An 18,763-nucleotide genomic window follows, 5' to 3' on the forward strand; every position below is an offset into this window, starting at 1 on the left:
CCCCAAAAAATCACTCCATCCTATTAAAATTTCAGACGTCTGCACTAGCTATCTATGAGAAGATGAATGTCATCCTTCCCTTTGAATTTCCAATCTAAATATTTGCATTAAAAAAGATGTAAGAATAAAAGAGTTGCCATCAGTATGCTTTTTTCTCTGGAGTTCACCCTTCATTCTCTGTTTCAGCAGGACTTTTCTTTAATAGTTCCTTCACAGTAAGAAAGGAACTATTTCCTTTATTTCCATAAAAGCGCCTCTATATTTCACTAGGTAAATATGTATTTGAAGACTTTAAAACACACAGTTTGATCTAGTCATTAAGAATGTGAAACTCCATTACTGTTAAATTGAGAATCGGCACCTAACTTGAAAATCAATACTGCCTATATTAAAAACCAAAAAGCTATCAAATTATGTCCAAAATAATGAGAACTATTAAAACACAATCCCTTATATTCACTGACAAAATTTCCTTCTAAAGAAATTAATCAGGTTACCTAGACGGAAGTTGCTTTTTCACAGCACAATCATCATTTTGAGCTAAAAAGAACACAACTACACCTTTAGCAAAGACCTCAATATCTGTAAGGATTTACAGTAATAAAATCAACAGGGTGAACATAAAACATTTATAAGCAATCTGGTAAATATTTTATTGTGTTTTTCTTCAAGAATAATTTTTAATTAAGAAACAAAACTTCAGTCTGAAAAAGTTACAGCAGTTTCTTGCACATCTAAAATTTCTAGAATAGTGAAACATTCTAGAACACAAGATTTCTAACATTTTCATCACTGTATGTACTCAAACAACATTGCTAATTTATTCCGATGCTTTCATGCATAATTACTGGAAAACACAAATCTGTTATTCTGTTAGTCTATCATCAGAAAGGAAAAGCTATCTAGTGAATACTTTGAAAAATATAAATAATTGCAAGTATTAAATTATTAACTGCAACACGAATGCACTGTCTAAAGTACCATTTTAATTTTCTTAATAGTTCCCTTTTTCTATTTAGGCTAACATTGGGAATGCAAGGCCTGATTTCAAGCTTTGCTTATGCGACAGATGACTTCTGGCATAGCAAGGTTTTCCAAGGATGTGTCAACACAGAAATTGTAACACTGTTGAGAAAGCAAAAGCCCTTTTTAAGGACATACTTACACTGCAAACCTGTATTCTTAAAGCTTGGTGCTTTTTTTTTCAAGATGGGAGAGGAGTGCTGTTAGGTTTACTGTATTGGTACAAAGCACCACTTTTCTGCTACTGCTGTATTGACTCGGGAAGCTAGCAGAGTACACGTACTTCTGTATCAGCAAAGGATCCTCTGCTCCCACATGGTTTATGTCTCTTTTTTAAGCATGTGTGAAATATCTAATAAATGTTACACTCCCCAACGGACTGCTTTCTCTCTTCCTTGGTGGACTTTCATTGACTGATTCCAAGCCAAGGTCCTTGCAACTAGTATGCAGCATGTTCGCAAAAATGGAGCATTAAGTTATGGGCCTGATCTAGTCATTATTAAATCAGCAGGCGCTGAATTAAATTCAATCTTCTATTATATCCCACAAAAATTTCAGTGGAAACACCTGCATTACAAATATTATAGGACGTGACTCTGCTTGCTAGCAGAATGTTTCCATTTATAGCAACAGGAAGAAATTAGAGCTGTATCCATAAAACATGACCAGAACATAAGAGACAGAATCAATCAGCAATTGTTCCTATTGCTAGCATCGTGATTTCCAGTGCTGACCCGTTACAAAGCGATATCTCCGTTTCCTTTATAAGCTTCTCCCTTCCACCTTCTCTCACAGAATATAAATGTCATTTGGAAGCTTGAAACCAAAATGTTTTTCTTACCAAATGCTATTTTCCTTCATCATATGCTGAGAATGAATGGTTCTTCTTGAACATTCAGCTGCTAAAGAGAAAGAAAAAGTGTGTATCAAATTTTCATTCTGTCTACTTTGACAAAGGCTCTTTTTCATGTTAAGGCTTAAAGGGAAATGAAGACGCTAAACCTCAAAATACAGGTGCAGTTGGACTGATTTCTCTACCTGTACAGATTCATGATACTCCTTTTAATGGATTTCTTGAGAAAATGAGGCGAAGAAGAAATTATGCAGATGCATAAAGAGCAGAGTATACCACAGGGAAAATGCTGGTAGAATAATGAGAGTTGGGATCCTAGCGCAGTCCTATTTTGAATATTTTGCCATGCCTGTCTTCAGTGACATCTCAGTCAACAACCGCATACAGGTCTGAACAGACTGCTTCGCTAGCTGGCATGTCACTGGGGATTGTCACCAGTGCTTAAAAGGTAAATTGCCCTGAATGAAAAGATTTAAAGCAGTTGTGCAAAACTTCAAATCACTTTTTGGAGGTCAAAATTATTGGTAATATTATGGTTTGCCGAGAGAAAAAAATATGTCGGATGATCTAATATAAAGCTACCTTGGATAAAGAAAGATTTGGGGAATTTTCTGTTTCTTACCTGGCAACAGTGCTTATCCAAAGTACTTTAGGAAAATATATTAAAACTATGTCAATTCCTTGTGCTATTCTTCTAAGAAAATGTTAAGGTTATTACAACTAAAACTAGTTTTAAGAAAGCAGTTGAAGTTCGGACAAACCATCCTTGCCGCTTCTTAGCTGCGCAGCCTTCCCTGAAGATTTGCCCACTACTTTAGCTTAGATGTTTTCTACGAAACATCAATGGCGACCATGTCATGCAGAACTTTGGTGGTTTATGTATACAAAACACATTTTAGAGGCGTTTAGTACTGCAGGTGTTTTATTGAAGAATGAATGAATAAAACAGCCTTGCTAATTAAGCTGCTCTGGAAATAGTAATCAATTGGAATTTCAGGTGTCAAAGCAGAGTAAGATTATAAAATGTGCTTCAGAAGAACCCTTAAACTAATGCTATTTTACATGTATAGTTTTTAACCAAGTTCTGAAGCACTTTGGGAGCTACTTTTTCAATGTCTTCTGAGTACCACTGTTAACTATTTTGTAAAAGGAAAGGAAAACAAATTTCAAGCACTGTTTATGGAAGGGGATTTAAGATCAAATAATGCATCGTACAAAACACCAAAGCATTCACTGTTGGTCAAACACTGTAGGAGAACATTATCCAACACAATACTGACACATGCTAACTGTTACATCCTAATAAATACACACATAAGCAAATGGCAAAAATTATTTTAAAGTAGGCGTCGCCAGGTCTCTAATAAAATTCTATTACATTGACTTTCTATGATACAAAAATAATAATAATAATAATCTTTAGAATAATAGGTGTAGTACAACAGTTACACTTGCTCACTATACAAATACTCAGTCCATTGTTGAAAGACTGCGAAAAAAGTCATTGCCTATCCTTACACAGCAGCTCTATAAATGCGTGGCTGTTACATTAACACATCACGGATAATTGCTTTTACTGTAGTTACTTTAAAGTATCTGTTACCAAAACCCAAGAAATTGCCCAAGAAATGGCTTGGTTTGTACATGTTTTATCTATTATATTACAGGAGCATCTTAAGCAAGGGTGACACTCTATTCCTCTTGGCACTGTACAAATAAGTGTAAATTGGTAATCTCTGAAATGACCAATACGACAAAGCACACTGCATAGCTGTTGTAAATTCTTGCTTCTTACATGAACTATCTTATGTATACCAAGTATGAACAGTTTGCATAGTTGCACAGTAATAGTTATTCACACCGGGGTTTTTACACTGTTCTTAAAATATGTGCAGCTAACATTCAGACCAGCAGTCTGCTTTTTAAGAATCCACAAACTTAATTGATATGCTGTTAATCAGATATTGCTCATACATTTAAATTACAGCAGGAGAAACAGGCTGTGACTTAACTTACTTTAATTGTAAAATACACTGATTTATCAAACCATTAATTGTACGTAATATTAATTCTTTTTTTACTTTTGAGGGCAAAGTTACAAAACCACATTAAAAAAAAAAATCACTGCTATTAAATAAAGCCAATTTAAAGCAATAGAAAATTAGTCTGAACCAACTTGTGCTACTTGCTTTGTCTGAAGTTGCAAGGAGAGAAATAAGCATTTGAATAATACTGATGCCCAAAATAGATTATATTTCTTCTGATACTTTAAGGACTATTTTATATTTATGAGCTCTTACCAAAGGTGTATATCTATGAGAAAACTGTCACTTTCAAAAGCAAAGGGAATTAGCCAGTAATTCATAAAATTTTAGAGATGCTCAAGAGCTTCAAGTAACAGGAACCATGGAAAAAGCTCCACAGATATACTGATAGATACCAATTCACATCACGCTTCTACAGCTGGTGTATTTTTTTCATTAAGAATCTATAAATGGATTAGGAAAAGTGCATTAATTATTGGTGGTCTTTGGAAGGTTCTTGCTAACCTTTTCATATGTATTCAGAGTTGCATATTACATGATGCATTTTTGAAGTTTTTCTTTGCATGCCTTATCTATTTACAAGAAAATGCATTCCCGAGCAAGTAATAAGCATGAGTAACACACAATATTGAAATGCACCTGTTATAAGCTTATAAGATAAAGTTCCATCAAGTTACTCGATGTAGATCACTACAGAACTTCACGAGTACAGAGAGCTTAAAATGAAACAGTAAGCAATTTAATAAGTGCTGCATTGATTTACAAGCCTGAAGCTCGCCGACTACACGACTGAGCTGCATTTAATTTAGTTCAGGACATGAAAGTATGTTTTTGTTATAATAAACAATTCCATTCAGGTAAAATTTTCTTTAGCTTACAAACTCCACAATTTAATTTGAATTATTTTCTTTTTAATTTCGTAGAGAAGACCTTATGAAAATTCTGTCAGTTTGTACCTTCCCAGCAAGGTGGACCCTAGCATCTGTCTCGACGTTTTGCAGTTGTCTTGAGAGAGCAGACTGGGGGTTTTGTGCCAAGTGAAACTGCTCTCGTCGTTGATCAGTGTAGTTCTCCTAGCATATTGCACCACATCGTCAAACATCTATGTCTCTAACCTACACATCTGTGTAAAATTTTATTCAGATTACTACTGCAGGGCTATTACTTCAGAGACTGTAAAGCTATCCAAAATCTTAGATGTCCATACATCTCTCATCAAACAGCAAACTTCAACACAACAGTTCTTGTAAGACTGTTTATTGAATTTAACAGTTCAGCTGGAGTTTAGATGCAGCTTGTATAAAAACCCTCTCTTTTCACGTAAACTGCAATCAAAAATAACTTTACAAAATAGTAAGAGACTTACTGAGGTCGTAAGTTTCCTAACATGTAAAACTATAAAGTATTTGTGCATGCTCACTGTTCGATTTCCTTCTTTGTAACAGGGGAGTTGTTAAAAGGAGTTTCTTTGTTTTTTTAAATCTCAAGGTAGTCTATGAAATGGAATCGTTGTCATCACAATTCGGATATACAAGATCAAAACTGGCACAGACGAACAGAACATTTTTTTTTTTTTTTTCCCAAAAAGTTGAGGCAGCTTTTGTTGAATGGTGTCTGCATCGGTAATTTTTTTATGAACTCTGGTGTCTTTGGAGCATCAGAGAGGATCCTTTTTTTCTTTCGAGATCTTGAAAAAAAATTCCCACGAGTACAGACAGGTATGGAGGAAAAGAAGCAGCAGCTTGTTTCCTACATACATACAGCCCGCCGCCACGCGCAGCTGCCCAGCGTCTCAAAACAAAAATGGACTTGATATCACAGGGAGGCGCATCCCCCTCGAGTTACAAGCACGTCTGAGATTTCTCCGGGGAGAGGGGAGCAAGCGTGAGGGTAAAGCGTTAAGTCTACTTTTCATGCACAGCTACCGCGCGCGGCCCCGCGTCGGCGGCGCTTCGTCAGACGTCCGAGTTGGAGCTGAGGTTTGTTAACCTGGGGTCTGCGTTGATCTCGTACCGGTAGTGGTAGCCCTCCATGTGATCCCTACAGGCATCCCGGATGTTGTGCATCCACTTTTTGATTCCTTTTCGGTTCAAGTACAAAACCAGGAGGAAAATGGCCCCGATGAGGGCCAAGACTATCCCCAGGAAGACGTACGAGGTCTGCAGCTGGGAAGGCAGGTCTACAGGCACGGAGCAGTTCAGGTCCGAGCCGTTGATCTTCAGCAGGGCCTTGCCCAGCACCTTGTCGGGGTAGGCGCAGGTCAGGGCTTCTTTGCCCTCCGCCCGGTCGCCCTCCTTGAGCCAGGCCACCAGGTCCTCGACGGCGCAGTCGCAGAGCCAGGCGTTGCGGCCCAGGCCGACGCGCCGGAGGGCGGGCGGGCCTCCGCGCAGCTGGGCCGGGGTGCCGTTCCTCAGCACGCCCAGGGAGTCGTCGCTGAGGTTGAGGCCCTGCAGCCGGCCCGGCGCCTGCAAGGAGGCGTTCCGCAGGCCCACCAGCGAGCTGTCGCCCAGGTCCAGCTGCCGCAGGGCCAGCAGGGCCGCGAAGGCGCCGGCGGGCAGCGGCAGCAGCCCGTTGTCGGCCAGCTCCAGGCGGCTGAGGTTGCGCAGGGCCCCGGACTGCAGCATGGCGCCCAGGCTGAGGAGGACGCCGTGGTCGCGCAGGGCCCCGCGCAGGGCCAGCTCCTCCAGCGGGCTGCCGCCCTCCCCGAAGGCCTGCGGGCTGAGGGAGACCAGGGGGTTGCCGCTGAGGTCCAGCTGCCGCAGGGCGGGCAGGGCCGCCAGGGCGCCGGCCTCCACGGCCCGCAGGTGGTTGCCGCTGAGGTTGAGGGCGCTGAGGTCGGGCAGGCGCTGGGCGGGGAAGGCGCCGGCCGGCAGGCGGGCCAGCCGGTTGCCGGTGATGAAGAGGTTGCGCACGTAGGGCGGCAGGTCGGGCGGCACCGCCGTCAGGTTCCTGTTCACGCACTTCACCGTCTTGGCCGGCTCCGAGCACTCGCAGGGGGCCGGGCAGCTGCCGGGCTGCTGCACCGAGCCGCAGCCCAGCAGGACGGGCAGCAGCAGCCCCAGGCACAGCGCGCCGCGACCCGGCATCGCGCCCGGCCCCGCGTACAACTTTCCCCCCTCCGGGCGCCTTCGGCTCTCGGGCGGCGAGGCGAGGCGAGGCGAGGCGGGGGGCGGCGGCTCCCGCCGGGGCGCTGCCCGCTCCGGGCGGCCCCTTCTCCGGGGGCAGGCGCTTCCCCTCCGGGGCTGGCTCCGCTCCGCTTCCCGCAGCGAGACCTGCGGCAGGGGAGGAAAGGGAGAGGGCAGCGGCGCGGCTCGGCTCCGCTCGCCCGCGCCCACCCGCCTTCCCCCGGCGCGGCGCGGCGCGGCGCCTCGCCCCCCACACGTGGATGGACCGGGCGGCCGCGGCCCCGAGGGAAGAACAAGTTTTCCCCCCCGCTTCCAGCTCACGCCGCCGCCGCCTTCCCACCCGGCCGGCGGCTCCGCTGGCGGAGCACGGAGAGGAGGGAAGGGTCTAGCCCGCCGCCCCCCGCCCCGAGTCCCGCAGCTCCCCGCCCGCCGCCCCGGGGCTCTCCCCTCAGCTCCGCGACCGGTGCAAACTCCCGCCCGCAAGACCCTCCGCGGAGCCGAGTCCCGTCCCGGTCCCGGTCCCGGTCCCCGTCCCTCACCTCCAGCCGCCGCTCCCGCCCCGCGTCCGGAGCAAACTCCGCCGGAGCGATCCGCCTCCGCCGCCTACCCCCGGCCCCGTGGCCACCTCCGCGCCCACCCTCGCCGCGCCTGGCCCTGCCTCCGCTGACAGGAGAAACCAACCGCCGCCCCGGCCGGGGGGAGCCGCCGGCCGCGCCTGCCCCGAGGGGCGGCCCCGCCACCGCCCGCGCCCCGCCCGGCTCCCGTCCGCCGGCTCCCGCGCCTCCGCTCCGCCGTCGCCGCCGGGCGGCAGCGCCCGGGAACCCGCCGGGAGGGTCCGCCCGCCCGCCCCCGGCCCAGGTGGTGCTACCGGAGGCTCACCTTGCCGCCGAGCGGAGCCGCTCCCCTCAGCGCGGCGGAGGGGGCGGGCGGCGCGGCGAGGCGAGGGTCGCTGGGCACGGAGCGATTCCCGGCCGCCCCGCGAAGGGAGAGCCGCCGGCGGCGGCAGCGAGCGCTGCCAGAGCCCCGTGCCCCCCCCCGCCCTGGCAGCCCCGTACCTGTGCTCGCCCCGGCGCGGCGGCCGGGGCCCGGGGGGGTCGGGCCGGAGCCTGGCTGCCGGGTGCCGTTGTCCGCGGTTTCCCCGATCGGCGCGCTCGGGCCGGCGGGATTGGGAATTCCCGGCCGCTGCCCCGACCCGTCTGTCCCGGGAAACCGTTTCGGGGGGGGGGGGGGGGCAACGCCAGCAACGAAATACACCGAACAAGCTCCAAAAGTAAAGGAAAAAAAAAAAACAAACCCAAACCGCCGGGATCTTCAGAGGTCCTAAAATAAATAATAATAATCGTTTAAAAAAAAAAAAAGGAGCAAATTGACAGCTTAAGGCTGAGATTTAAACTTAATTATGATGAGGAAAAAGCCTAAATATCTATCTGTACATAAAATACTTACCAGCCTCAGCCACTATGGCTGTCCCAGAATAGCCCGGGCATGGCCAAACAATCCGGGCGGTACAAATGCTGTTTTGTAGATGAGTAACTTGCCTGGGTTACTCCACGGAGCGGGTATTTGAGGAAGAGGCGAATGGTGGGAGCTATCATGGGGACTGTATTGGGCCACTGGTCCCTATGATGTGATTGAGATAGTTAAATAACATCCAATTAATGCAGAAGGCGTACCAGTATATTCAAATAACCACAGTTCCAGCAACGTGAATCCGAGCACTTTGGGTCTGTGACTCCTTTGGGCTTTCCTTACCCTTCCGATGACTGCTTACAGAAGATTTCCTTCTTCCCGTATGTCAGAGTTACGCTCCTTCTGCTTTCCTGATCGACTAGGTTCCTTTTTTTTTTTTTTTGGTAAAGTCAGCAGAAATTTTACAGCTGTCAAAAGCCATGAGGGAAATGAACAGATGAATCCAGTATGAAGTCTGGAGAAAACTGGCCCCAGAATAATGAGCTGAAACATTGATTTCTGTAGGATTGTTCTCCCCTCTCTGGCCTAACAGTGGTATTATGGTGCAGAAAAGTCTGGGGTCGGGGTGTCAGGCAGGGGCTGCCCAGCTGACAGACCAGCATGCTCTTTAAAGAAGAGTATGGAGAAAAGGAAATACGGAGTGGCTGAAGTAATAGTGATACAAGTGAGATCTTGGACTCACAAGCAGTTCCAGAAGTTTGGGAAGTTATTGCTTTGATGTTGAGTTAGAAAAACAGCAATGCTACACTGCAGGAGTTTTTAGTTTGTTAAAATGTATTTTAGCATGCCTGGTTTAGTATAATGCTTAGAAAAGTAGATAGGTGAAGATATCCTGCATTTTGTAAGAGAAAGACATGTTCTCCTAATCTATTCAAATTCTTTGGAAAAGTAAAAAAAAAACCACCTCAAAATTGGCCCACTAGACAACAATGGAATTCAATGACCAGTAAGAGGTAGTTTCCAAAGGGAGACAGCTTTTAAAAGTAGGTAACTGAAAATATTAACAAAAAATCTGAGATAAATAACAGAAAAAATACTTATTGAGCATACCCATAGCCATTTTTTATAAAATGTTTAGATACAATGTCATTTTTAATGGAATAATACAATTAAGAGCAATTACACTGATCTGCTCGTCGTGCTGACCAAAGTTGTCCTAGTAGCTCCTGGCTCTCCATGACTCTTTGGATGGGTCTGTGCCTCTTGCCCTGCACAGCAGGTTAGCTTTTTGGGCAGGGAACATGGTTTTGTTCTGTGTTTGTGGAGTGCTCCCTGACAGGTGCTTGAATGTGCTGCAGTAATGCAAATAATAAAATAATAAATATTTTCCTATTGTTTCCTGTTATTCCAGTAAATTGCACCTGCTAAACCTGCGTAAGCTTGCACAAGGAAGAAAAACACTTGTTAATCTGCTCTCTTCTCTTCTTGTTTTAAGTAAAACAAATTTTCTCAGAGGTATACTCCAAAACCAAAATGGTTCTTTCTGGTGAATACACTTATACTGAGTGGATTTCCTGGATGTGTTTATACTCTGTACTGGGAAAATGAAGAAAAAAAACCCTGATGTATTTTCAGGTCAGTTTTGGCTATTACGATTGATTGATTTGTGAATTTGCATTGCACAGCCCGTAGAATCTCATCTCATAGTTTTTTGCATAAAGTTTATGCAAAACTTCCGACTGAGTTAAAATACAGTATTTGAAAATACATCGCCTTGGCTAAAGGACTCAAACTGGAAGGGAATTTACCATAAGGAAACTGTTCCTGTGGCTGATATTCCTACGGGTTGACTGAGAAGCTGATGTTAAGGAGGGGCTGAGGCAATGCTTCAGTCTCTCAGTGGTTCTGCTGCTCCAGGCTGAGGCTGGGTGACGTGCTGGTTGTCTGGAATCATGAAGAAACCTCTGACCATCCTCCTCCAGAAGATTAAACCTTGCTTCATGTGACAGTGATGAGAACTGCTTGCTTTTGGAAATCAGTGCTCCAGTATTTCAGCTCCCCCAAAGTGAAAATGTGACACCTACCTAAAGGAATGCAGAGAGTCATAGGGACAACCTGTGACAACTAAACTGCTTGACGTTTTTGGAGTTGCTGTACCCCTTTTAAGGCCCTCACCTTAGCAAGGAATAAAGTGGCATTTGTAGGTGCTCATGTCACTTCGCTGTTTTTTTTTGAAAATCTGGAAGATTATATTAGACACTGAAATTTAAGGCTGTTAATTAAGTTAATTGAGATGGATCCCATCCTAAATAATCTTCACAAAGCCCCTTGGCCAGATACTAAACAATGCTGGGTGCCTTTTAGGAGATTCTGAGTGGCCTGACTCCAGCTGATGTCCAAGGAGTTGGAATAGTGTGGAGTAGGACTCCATGCAATAGCTATCATCTTTTTTAAAATTTTTTTTTCTTTACTGACAGGGAAATTTATGTTTCTTCTGTGAAGTGTTTCTGCATTGTCTCAATATCGCATGAAGATACTCAGCACTTCACAGGAAGTGGCCTTGGAAGGGTATTTATGATGTGCTAAAGATTATACACCAAGTGAGCAATAGTGCAGAGACCAGAATTCTTTTCTTTTACCAAAAATATCTTCCCACAAAAGTGGAAGAACAAGCTGCAAGTTCCATCTGCTTCCTCACATGGAGAGATCCAGCAGGTCCTCCAAAGGACACCTTCTGTTACTCTCGGGACTTGGCTTCATTTGAAGAAACACCATCAGAATTCTTAAAATGGTGCCATAAAAATACTTAGGCAACCAAATGCTGCATTGAATTCTTGTTTGAATGTCTTATTCAGCATTCACATGCTTACACCCATAAAGATTCATGTTCTGGTTTTCTTTTTAGGTGCATTATAAACTTATGTGACAGTTTTAAAGTTTTTTATAAATTGAAGTAATACAGAAGACAAATCTTCAAGTAATTTTTTTTTTTTAACTTAGCACTTTGTTCCATACACAAAAACACCCTGTTCAAATGATCTGCTGGTCTCTTCTCGTTTTCAGTGTCTATATGATGAATGCAGGATAAATCCTATTATTATCTGTGCATCTACATGGAAATCATGTGGACATTAATCGCTATACAAGATAAGACCATGTTTGCATTTTCTTGTGTGCTATCCATTTTTATATTGAAATATCAAAAGTCAGTCTAATACAAGGAATATTGATTTTTAAAACCACAGAAACATATTAAACTTTCCCAGTACTAACGGAAAAAGATTTTAGCTAAAAGTAACCTTTTTGGGGGGGTCTTTAAAAATATGTTAACTGGGTATCTGTAATAATGCACTGTTGTAAATTCTGGGGGCTCCTGCATGCCTTAGGTGGAGATTGAAGGGACGGTAGGAGACAAAGTGCCCCCACCTGAATATAAGCAACACTAAAAACTGGTGAAACGGTGAAGACAGAGTCTTCACCTGCTCCCCCTGTTTCCCTGTAGTGGTTTATTGTTAAAACCTATTACTCAAATGAGAAGGAAAAGATGGTGACTTCCTCCAGCGAAGCTGGCTACCAGAACTGGGGTGAAGGATACACCAGGAAAAAAGACTTGGGAAGAGGACGTGCTGTATTCCAGATGCTGCCCCTGTGTGTGCATCCCTCTGTCTGTACTCCAGCTCTGCCTGCTCTGACACATAGAGTATCTGTGACAGGAGCCAAGTTGAATAACCACTTACAAGTTCATCACCATATAACTGAGAATTTAACACGCTTAAACAGGTCAGGCTAAACTTTCAATCCTGTTTTTATTCTTTCCTTACTCAGGAATGATGCATATCTTTTACTTTCAAGCTACCTTTGATAGATTGCTATATGGATTTTAAAACAGTAATTTTTTTCACTATTTTAATTTTAAGAAAGTAAAGATTAGTTCTATGACCTAGGCTAAGTTCCGTGTAAATTCTACTTAGAGTAAATCACTACAGCCAGTAAAACTCTTCCTTCTGCAAAATAAGCCTTATGATTTTAGTCCTTTTTGAAGAACCAAAAGGACCTGCCTTCTGATTACTCCTTATTCCTCTGATTCTCACCGCAGGGCGGTTCATATGAGCAGGCTTCAGCTGGCAAGCTTGTATGTTGTTTGTGTCCACTTGGGATGTCCTTTCAAGCAGCAGCAATCTCGAAGTCTGATGGCAACGCTGGGAAGTCGGCAGAGCGCATTATCTGTTGGATTAGGGTTGCTCCATGCCATGGTGACCTGCCTTGCTGCACACAGTCACTCTCAGTGGATGCGAAACCAAAATCCTGTTTACTGGGCCAACTTGCAATTTTGTCTTGGTTACAGTGTGTGAGGAAGACACCTGTTTGGATCGAGGTGCTGGGTTCCAGTTCACATCTGCTCATGGTTTGTAGGGGACTTCTAAAAGATGGCATAGGTTAGGGCAGTCGCCTAGCTGCAGTGGGGGAAGGCAGGGAGAACTGAAACCCGTTGCTTTCCCTCCTGGCTCTGAAAAGCAGAAACCCAGATCTGCGGGGAATCTGGGCCAATGTGTTCCTCACACTTCAGATGACAGTCCCACTCGTTCCTCACTCCACAGGCTGTGCTGTGCCGAGGTTTTGCAGCCGCTCACGGTGCCAAGGGTGTTTCCCGGTTTGCCCTGCTTCCCTGCTGGGTTAGAGTGGCTGGCTTCGGCACGCAGGGCTGCTGGAGCTCTAACCACAGAGGTCTGCAAGTTGGGAGTATTTCCACGTAAAGCCTTTTTCATGAAAACATGTTCATCTGTTGAAACTGAAAGTCTTTGTAGGGAAGAGTTGAATTTGTTGAATTCCCCATTTTAAAAAAAAGGCTTATAAAAGGCTCGGCAGATTTGAGAACATATGGGATTTGATTCTCCAGTGTCTTACACGTTGTGCCGTTGTTTACGATCTGACAAAGCAGATGTAAAATGCAACCTCACTGCCTGGTTAGGATTTGCCTCCACTTAGTTACAAGCATGATTGAACACACAAGATTAAAAAGCCCGGTGAATCAGTTCCCTGCTTCTTTTCCTCCATAATCACTGATCCTTTGTTACCTGCTTTTGACCACCGTGACACATGTAGGTTTATATAGTCCTCCTCTACTGAACTCTTCCTCTTTTGCTTTGCCTTCCCAGCCTTCTCCTGCTTTATCTTGAGTCTTTGCATCTTTCTGGGTTACTACATCCCAGGTGTTTTGAAAAGAATGCATATTTAGAAATGGGAAGGGGGTGGGAGGAACAAGGAGGACAGTGATTTTTTTTGTGGGGGTCGCACATTCTGTCAGCAAAGAAGGAAGATGATACTTTCCCTCTCTCTATAGCTCCGGTGACTACACCTGAAATACTGCATTCTGTTCTGGCATCCTACGACTAGAAAAAAATGACAAAAAAGAAAGAAGAGAGAAAGAAAAGAGCAGTAAAAGTGATTTGGATGCTAGATGTACACTGAATTATGCGGAAAGACTAAATTAACTTCAAAAAGTTTGGGCAAAGCCTTGCCCAAGCAAAAGGGTACAGAAGGTACCTCTGTTTCAAAGCAGACTGTAAAAGTGAGTGAAGAGGGAAACTTAGTTATAGTAATTCAAGGTGGGTAGAGATGATGAGATAAAATGCAGAAAAGAAAAATGTATGCTTTACATAAAAAATAAGCTTGCCTACACTAGAATTGTCTCCTTAGTATACTGTATTACTGGTAGTTTACCATACCTAGTTAAAGAAAGTACTTCTAGGTTCCCTGTGCTGTAATCAGTTGAATAAACTAGTGAAGACATGACTCTAATACATACTTGTATTACTGCCATGCATGAAAAGAGTCTTAAAGACCACAGTGGTAGGTGGGTGTATGTCTATCAGTATGTATGAAAGGCAAATCTTTGACTTTTCCTGACCACTTCTTGCAGCTTTGGGAATCGCTTTCTTTTATTTCATGGTTGTCAATACTTAGGAGTTTAATGCAATTTCTCACTATTGCTTCAATACAAGAACCTCTCACTCAAGTCCAACCTTTGTATCCCTTGGAAGTCCACTATCTACCTATAAGTCCACTATAGTGAGAGATGGAAAAGCAAAGGGAGTTAATGGTGTGCTTCAGTGTTTTGAAAGGAATGCATGTCCTTATTTTTTCCTTTCTCTGTTTCTGTGACATCATGACCAAGAATCACAAGGTCTTCTGCAATTATATGTAGAAGAAGAGTCTGTTCTGGCACTCTCTTTCTAATAAAATTAATGTCAGGATCAAAATACCTCAGTTTTCTCTGTCCAAGTTTGCATGCTTAAAAATATGCTAGTTTTAAGGATTTAATGCAACAATGGAGCATGATGTGTGTCATCACCAGCTAGCCATTGAAAGTTAATGCTACTAGGCTTACCGAACTATTTTAGTATCCTTTATGGGTATTACATGCATTTTACTTTATAAAGTCTGTTATAATTATCAGTTTGATGTCATAAATGTTTTGAGGTGTGCCCCATTATGTTTATTATTCCTGAATATAAACTGGAAAGAACTTCAGTGCCAGAACAAGAGCTAAAGTCTTGTTATGGCATTGGAGCAAAAGTCCACCTAGTCCAGCATTTTGTCTCTTACGGTGTCCAGCACAGGTTGCTGAAGAAAGACATTAAGTTCCATACAAACATGAACTCCCCAATATTTTTTCCCAACCTGCAGTGATTTGTGGCTGAGGGACTTCCCAAGCAAGAGCTAGAAAAACTTCAGTACCATGAACATGAGCACTGTTAGCTCTTGAAAGATTTTTCCCATCAAAAGAGTCTCCCTTTGTTGAAATATTATTCTCTTTTAACCTGAAATTTCAAAACAAAATTATGCATCCTTAATATTTTGTGTGTTTATTAAAAAAAAGTAAAATGGTTAAAAGTTTACAGCATCTCTTTTCATTTTCTAGCTCTGAAAGATTTCAGTCATAGGAGGCCAAAAGAATGGAAAAGATGGAAATGAAGCAGCAGACCTAATTAAATCACTTACACTCTGTGGCCAAACAGAGGGAGAGACATGAGAATGAAGGGGGCAAAATTTTAAATATTTAAATTTGTAATTTCTGAACATAAGGAGAAACGAAAAACATTTTTTAAAAATCTATTTTTGATCTATCTTTCCCTACAATATAAGTAACAGGTGGCAAGGAAAAGTATTTGAATATTTTTCTGGGAGAAATTTTTTTTGACCAATTGTAGTTATGAAATTCTCTGGTCATCTGAATTTATTTATTAACAAATATTTATTAAAATATTTATTAAGGAATTCAAAACTTCCTACCTTAAAATTCAACAGATGCCCTAATGCTAAACACATTAATTTTACATTTTTATATATTTGTAATGCACTTTAGCACCACAGTGTATGCTTGATGTTGTTGAATATACTCTTAAAGACACACTTACACAGTATAAGTCCTGCAAAGTCTTGCAGATGAAGTTGTTGGCTTGTTTTTTTGTTTTATTAAGGCCTCCTTGTGCCCTATTCACAGAGCAAAAATGCCTTGAAGGGGGTAAAATGGCTTTCTGAAGCTCTTTCCCTTTTCCAGGTGCAGATGACCTCCACGGAAATGCGGTATGGACATGGAGCACATTGAAGGGTCCTACTAGTTTCAGGGTGAACCATGTATACCTGCAATTTATTTCATGGGGATTGAGGAGAGCAGAAACTAACGGAGACTTATCTGACTCGCATTTGGGACAGAACAGTCACAGCCTACAGCACAGACTAAGGCTTTTGGTCCCCATGTCCTTTTCCCTATTATTCATACCCCAAAAAGGTAAAAGGAAAAACAAGGTAGAAAAAATAACTGAAAAAACAGCTTCCAGTTGCTGATAACCTCAAGGCAATATGAGCACACAAATATAGAGGTTCCCCTAAGTGGAAGAAATCTGATTCTACAAGTTACATGCTTTTTTGAAAGGCAGAATTAAAATATTTTTGTTATATAATATTGAAACAACACCCCCCCCCCAGACAGATGCATCACTTGAAACACAGCAGAGTGGGGATAGCTGGCAGTGTCACAACTGCCAGCCTGACCGAGCGTCCAAAGGAGGTGATGCAAGACAACATAATAAAGGTGTTCTTGCTGAGGCTTTTCTGCTTGAAGAGATTTATGACATGAAATTAGATCCAGGCTGGCAAAAGTTGTTTCTTTTACAACTAGGTTAAAATATTCTGAAGTTCAGGATGCTGATACTAAGTAAATAAACATGACATTTTAAAATTAATGTGGTGCCAGGGAAAACAGCCAGAAAGCAGTTGTTAAGATGGTTTAATCATCTTTAGGTCATACTGGAAAAAAAAATCCCACTGAAGTTTTCAGTGCTGGATATGTTTTATTGCTTCTAATATAAATTTGCTGATGGTAGTTATTACCATAACTGGGAACTGATCACACTGGGTGTGGAGGTCTTGGGTACATTTAAGCTGGGCTAAATGATACTAGGCTGTGAGTGCTTTCTTGAACAGAAAACAGTTTCGGTATTTAGTAGTAATTTTAATGAGAAAAAGGCAATTTTTAGTATTTGCAAAAATACAGGGGCATGGCTTGTTACATTTATATATTCCTGTTCCAGTGAATAAGAACTGCATAATAGCTTGGCAATTTTGAGGCTGCAAGTAAAACTTTTTTTAAAATTTTACCATTCTACAGTGACAGAAAAGTAGCTTGCTCACTTTTTTGCACTTTCAGTATTTAATTTATTCCTTATAGTCAACTTGTTCTTTCCAGCATACTTAGACAAACTGCAAACTCATGTACCTTTACAGAACTGCTGCAAGCCAGGAAACAGAAGCAGATGAGATAGAAAAAAAAGGGCAGGATGCATTCATTTGTTCTTCACTGTGTTTTCAACTGAAAGTCAAGAAGTATTTCAAAGATAATCATCTATTGCTTTTACATAAAGTAGAGGTAGCTTTTATATATGCCATGACAGCTGAATCTCCAGTCAGCTGGCATTTTGTCCAGCATCTAGTATCAGTTTGAAAAATGCCTTCACTTTGCCAATCTCACGTTGCCAAGTCACAGTTCAGAGTCGCAAGAGAACAAAGGCAAATTCAATAGCTGGAAAAATACAAGAGAAAAAAGACTGGCTTTGGACAAGATTTCATTTAATGCTGCTAGGAGCTCTAGCTCTGGCTAGAACTGTTTCAAAAGCCTGTATTCTTCTGCTCTTCCTTCAGGAAATAGTATGTTAGTGTACCTCAAACCCAGTGGAGCCACCCAATGGAAAACTAACTATACAACGCATACACTGCCAGATGCTGTTCTTTGTGGCTGTGGCTAGAGCTACAAGTATCTCAGTTAACCTGCTCTGAGATAATTCAGGTATCTCTAGCCTTACAGTGAAATCTGCAGTAAACATAAAGGCTCTTCGAAGTTTTGTCTTCAGAAGTGACTGATATGAAGAAGTCCAAGTTTCCCAGTTTCTATGTCTTTTTGATGTTTTTGAAAATTGTACCCATATTCTAGCAAACATACCAAAAAGTATGCCTAGTATGTAATTTGTAAAGGGGATATTGGCACTTGGGACAATAATGCACACATCTACACATTAATGGACATTCTTAGATGCTCGATACCCTCTCCCTGCCCCTTACTTTTTGAGGGCAAACATGATTGAAAGTTGATGGAGAACATGGTTTTGGAAAATAAATGACAAGCTGATTTTCAGCTGATCTTTAGGCATGCATACCAGATGTATGCTTTGGAAAATACTTAAGATACAGTTGTACACTGATATTTCCTGAGCATATCCATCACTTTCATGGGACATGTCTTTTCATGCATACATCTCTATGATTTTGCAGATACTTAGCATCATTCAAAAATTTCCTTTCTCCTATCTAAAGTTAATAAAAGGCTTCAGAAGCAGACAGAGAATGAAACTTGGGTCTTCTGGAATCAGTAAGTGTCATTAACATCACTCATGATCAACAGAGCCAAAAATCTTTCTTCATTACAGCAAGGAGAAAAAATCTTGACCATGTCATCATGGACCTTTCTGGACAAGTCTTGTCTGTTTTAGTGAATTTTTGACAGTGATCAAATACAGCTTGCAACCCTTTGTCAGCCCCGTTGACTAAATCTGAGGTTTCACAGACTGCCTGAGAAGCACGTAGCTCCTTGGGCAATTTGACAACCATAATGTGGCATCCATCTCTTGCATCCCCTGAAAGCTCTGAGTGCCTCTCAGATTCCCACCAGGACGTTCAACTCTTTCTTCTGCTTCTTCACATACAGAGACCTGCATGGCCATAACTGACTCCTGAGCTTCTGTATGTGCTGT

General features: G+C 42.8%; 1 protein-coding gene across 3 annotated transcripts; it reads right to left on the minus strand.

Moving 5' to 3' along the window:
* Positions 1–2,780: 2,780 nt before the first annotated feature.
* TPBG (trophoblast glycoprotein) lies at positions 2,781–8,748 on the minus strand. 3 transcript variants are annotated; one of them, XM_030005844.2, is made up of 2 exons: positions 8,493–8,748; positions 2,781–7,193 (listed from the first exon to the last, which is right to left on the minus strand). In XM_030005844.2, the coding sequence occupies exon 2, from the start codon at positions 7,005–7,007 to the stop codon at positions 5,877–5,879; it is 1,131 nt and encodes a 376-aa protein (XP_029861704.1). In that variant the 5' UTR covers positions 7,008–7,193; positions 8,493–8,748; the 3' UTR covers positions 2,781–5,876. The 3 variants fall into 3 exon arrangements, with proteins under 3 accessions (XP_029861704.1, XP_029861697.1, XP_029861687.1); XM_030005837.2 differs by lacking the exon at positions 8,493–8,748 and adding an exon at positions 8,102–8,175; XM_030005827.2 differs by lacking the exon at positions 8,493–8,748 and adding an exon at positions 7,586–7,697.
* Between the last annotated feature and the right edge of the window lie 10,015 nt (positions 8,749–18,763).

The sequence above is a fragment of the Aquila chrysaetos genome, chromosome 2 (genome assembly GCF_900496995.4).
Source record: "Aquila chrysaetos chrysaetos chromosome 2, bAquChr1.4, whole genome shotgun sequence".
Classification (NCBI taxonomy): domain Eukaryota; kingdom Metazoa; phylum Chordata; class Aves; order Accipitriformes; family Accipitridae; genus Aquila; species Aquila chrysaetos.

Bases quoted from the DNA above. Each gene is read 5' to 3' on its own strand.
- TPBG (XM_030005844.2), bottom strand. From the start codon at position 7,007: ATGCCGGGTCGCGGCGCGCTGTGCCTGGGGCTGCTGCTGCCCGTCCTG.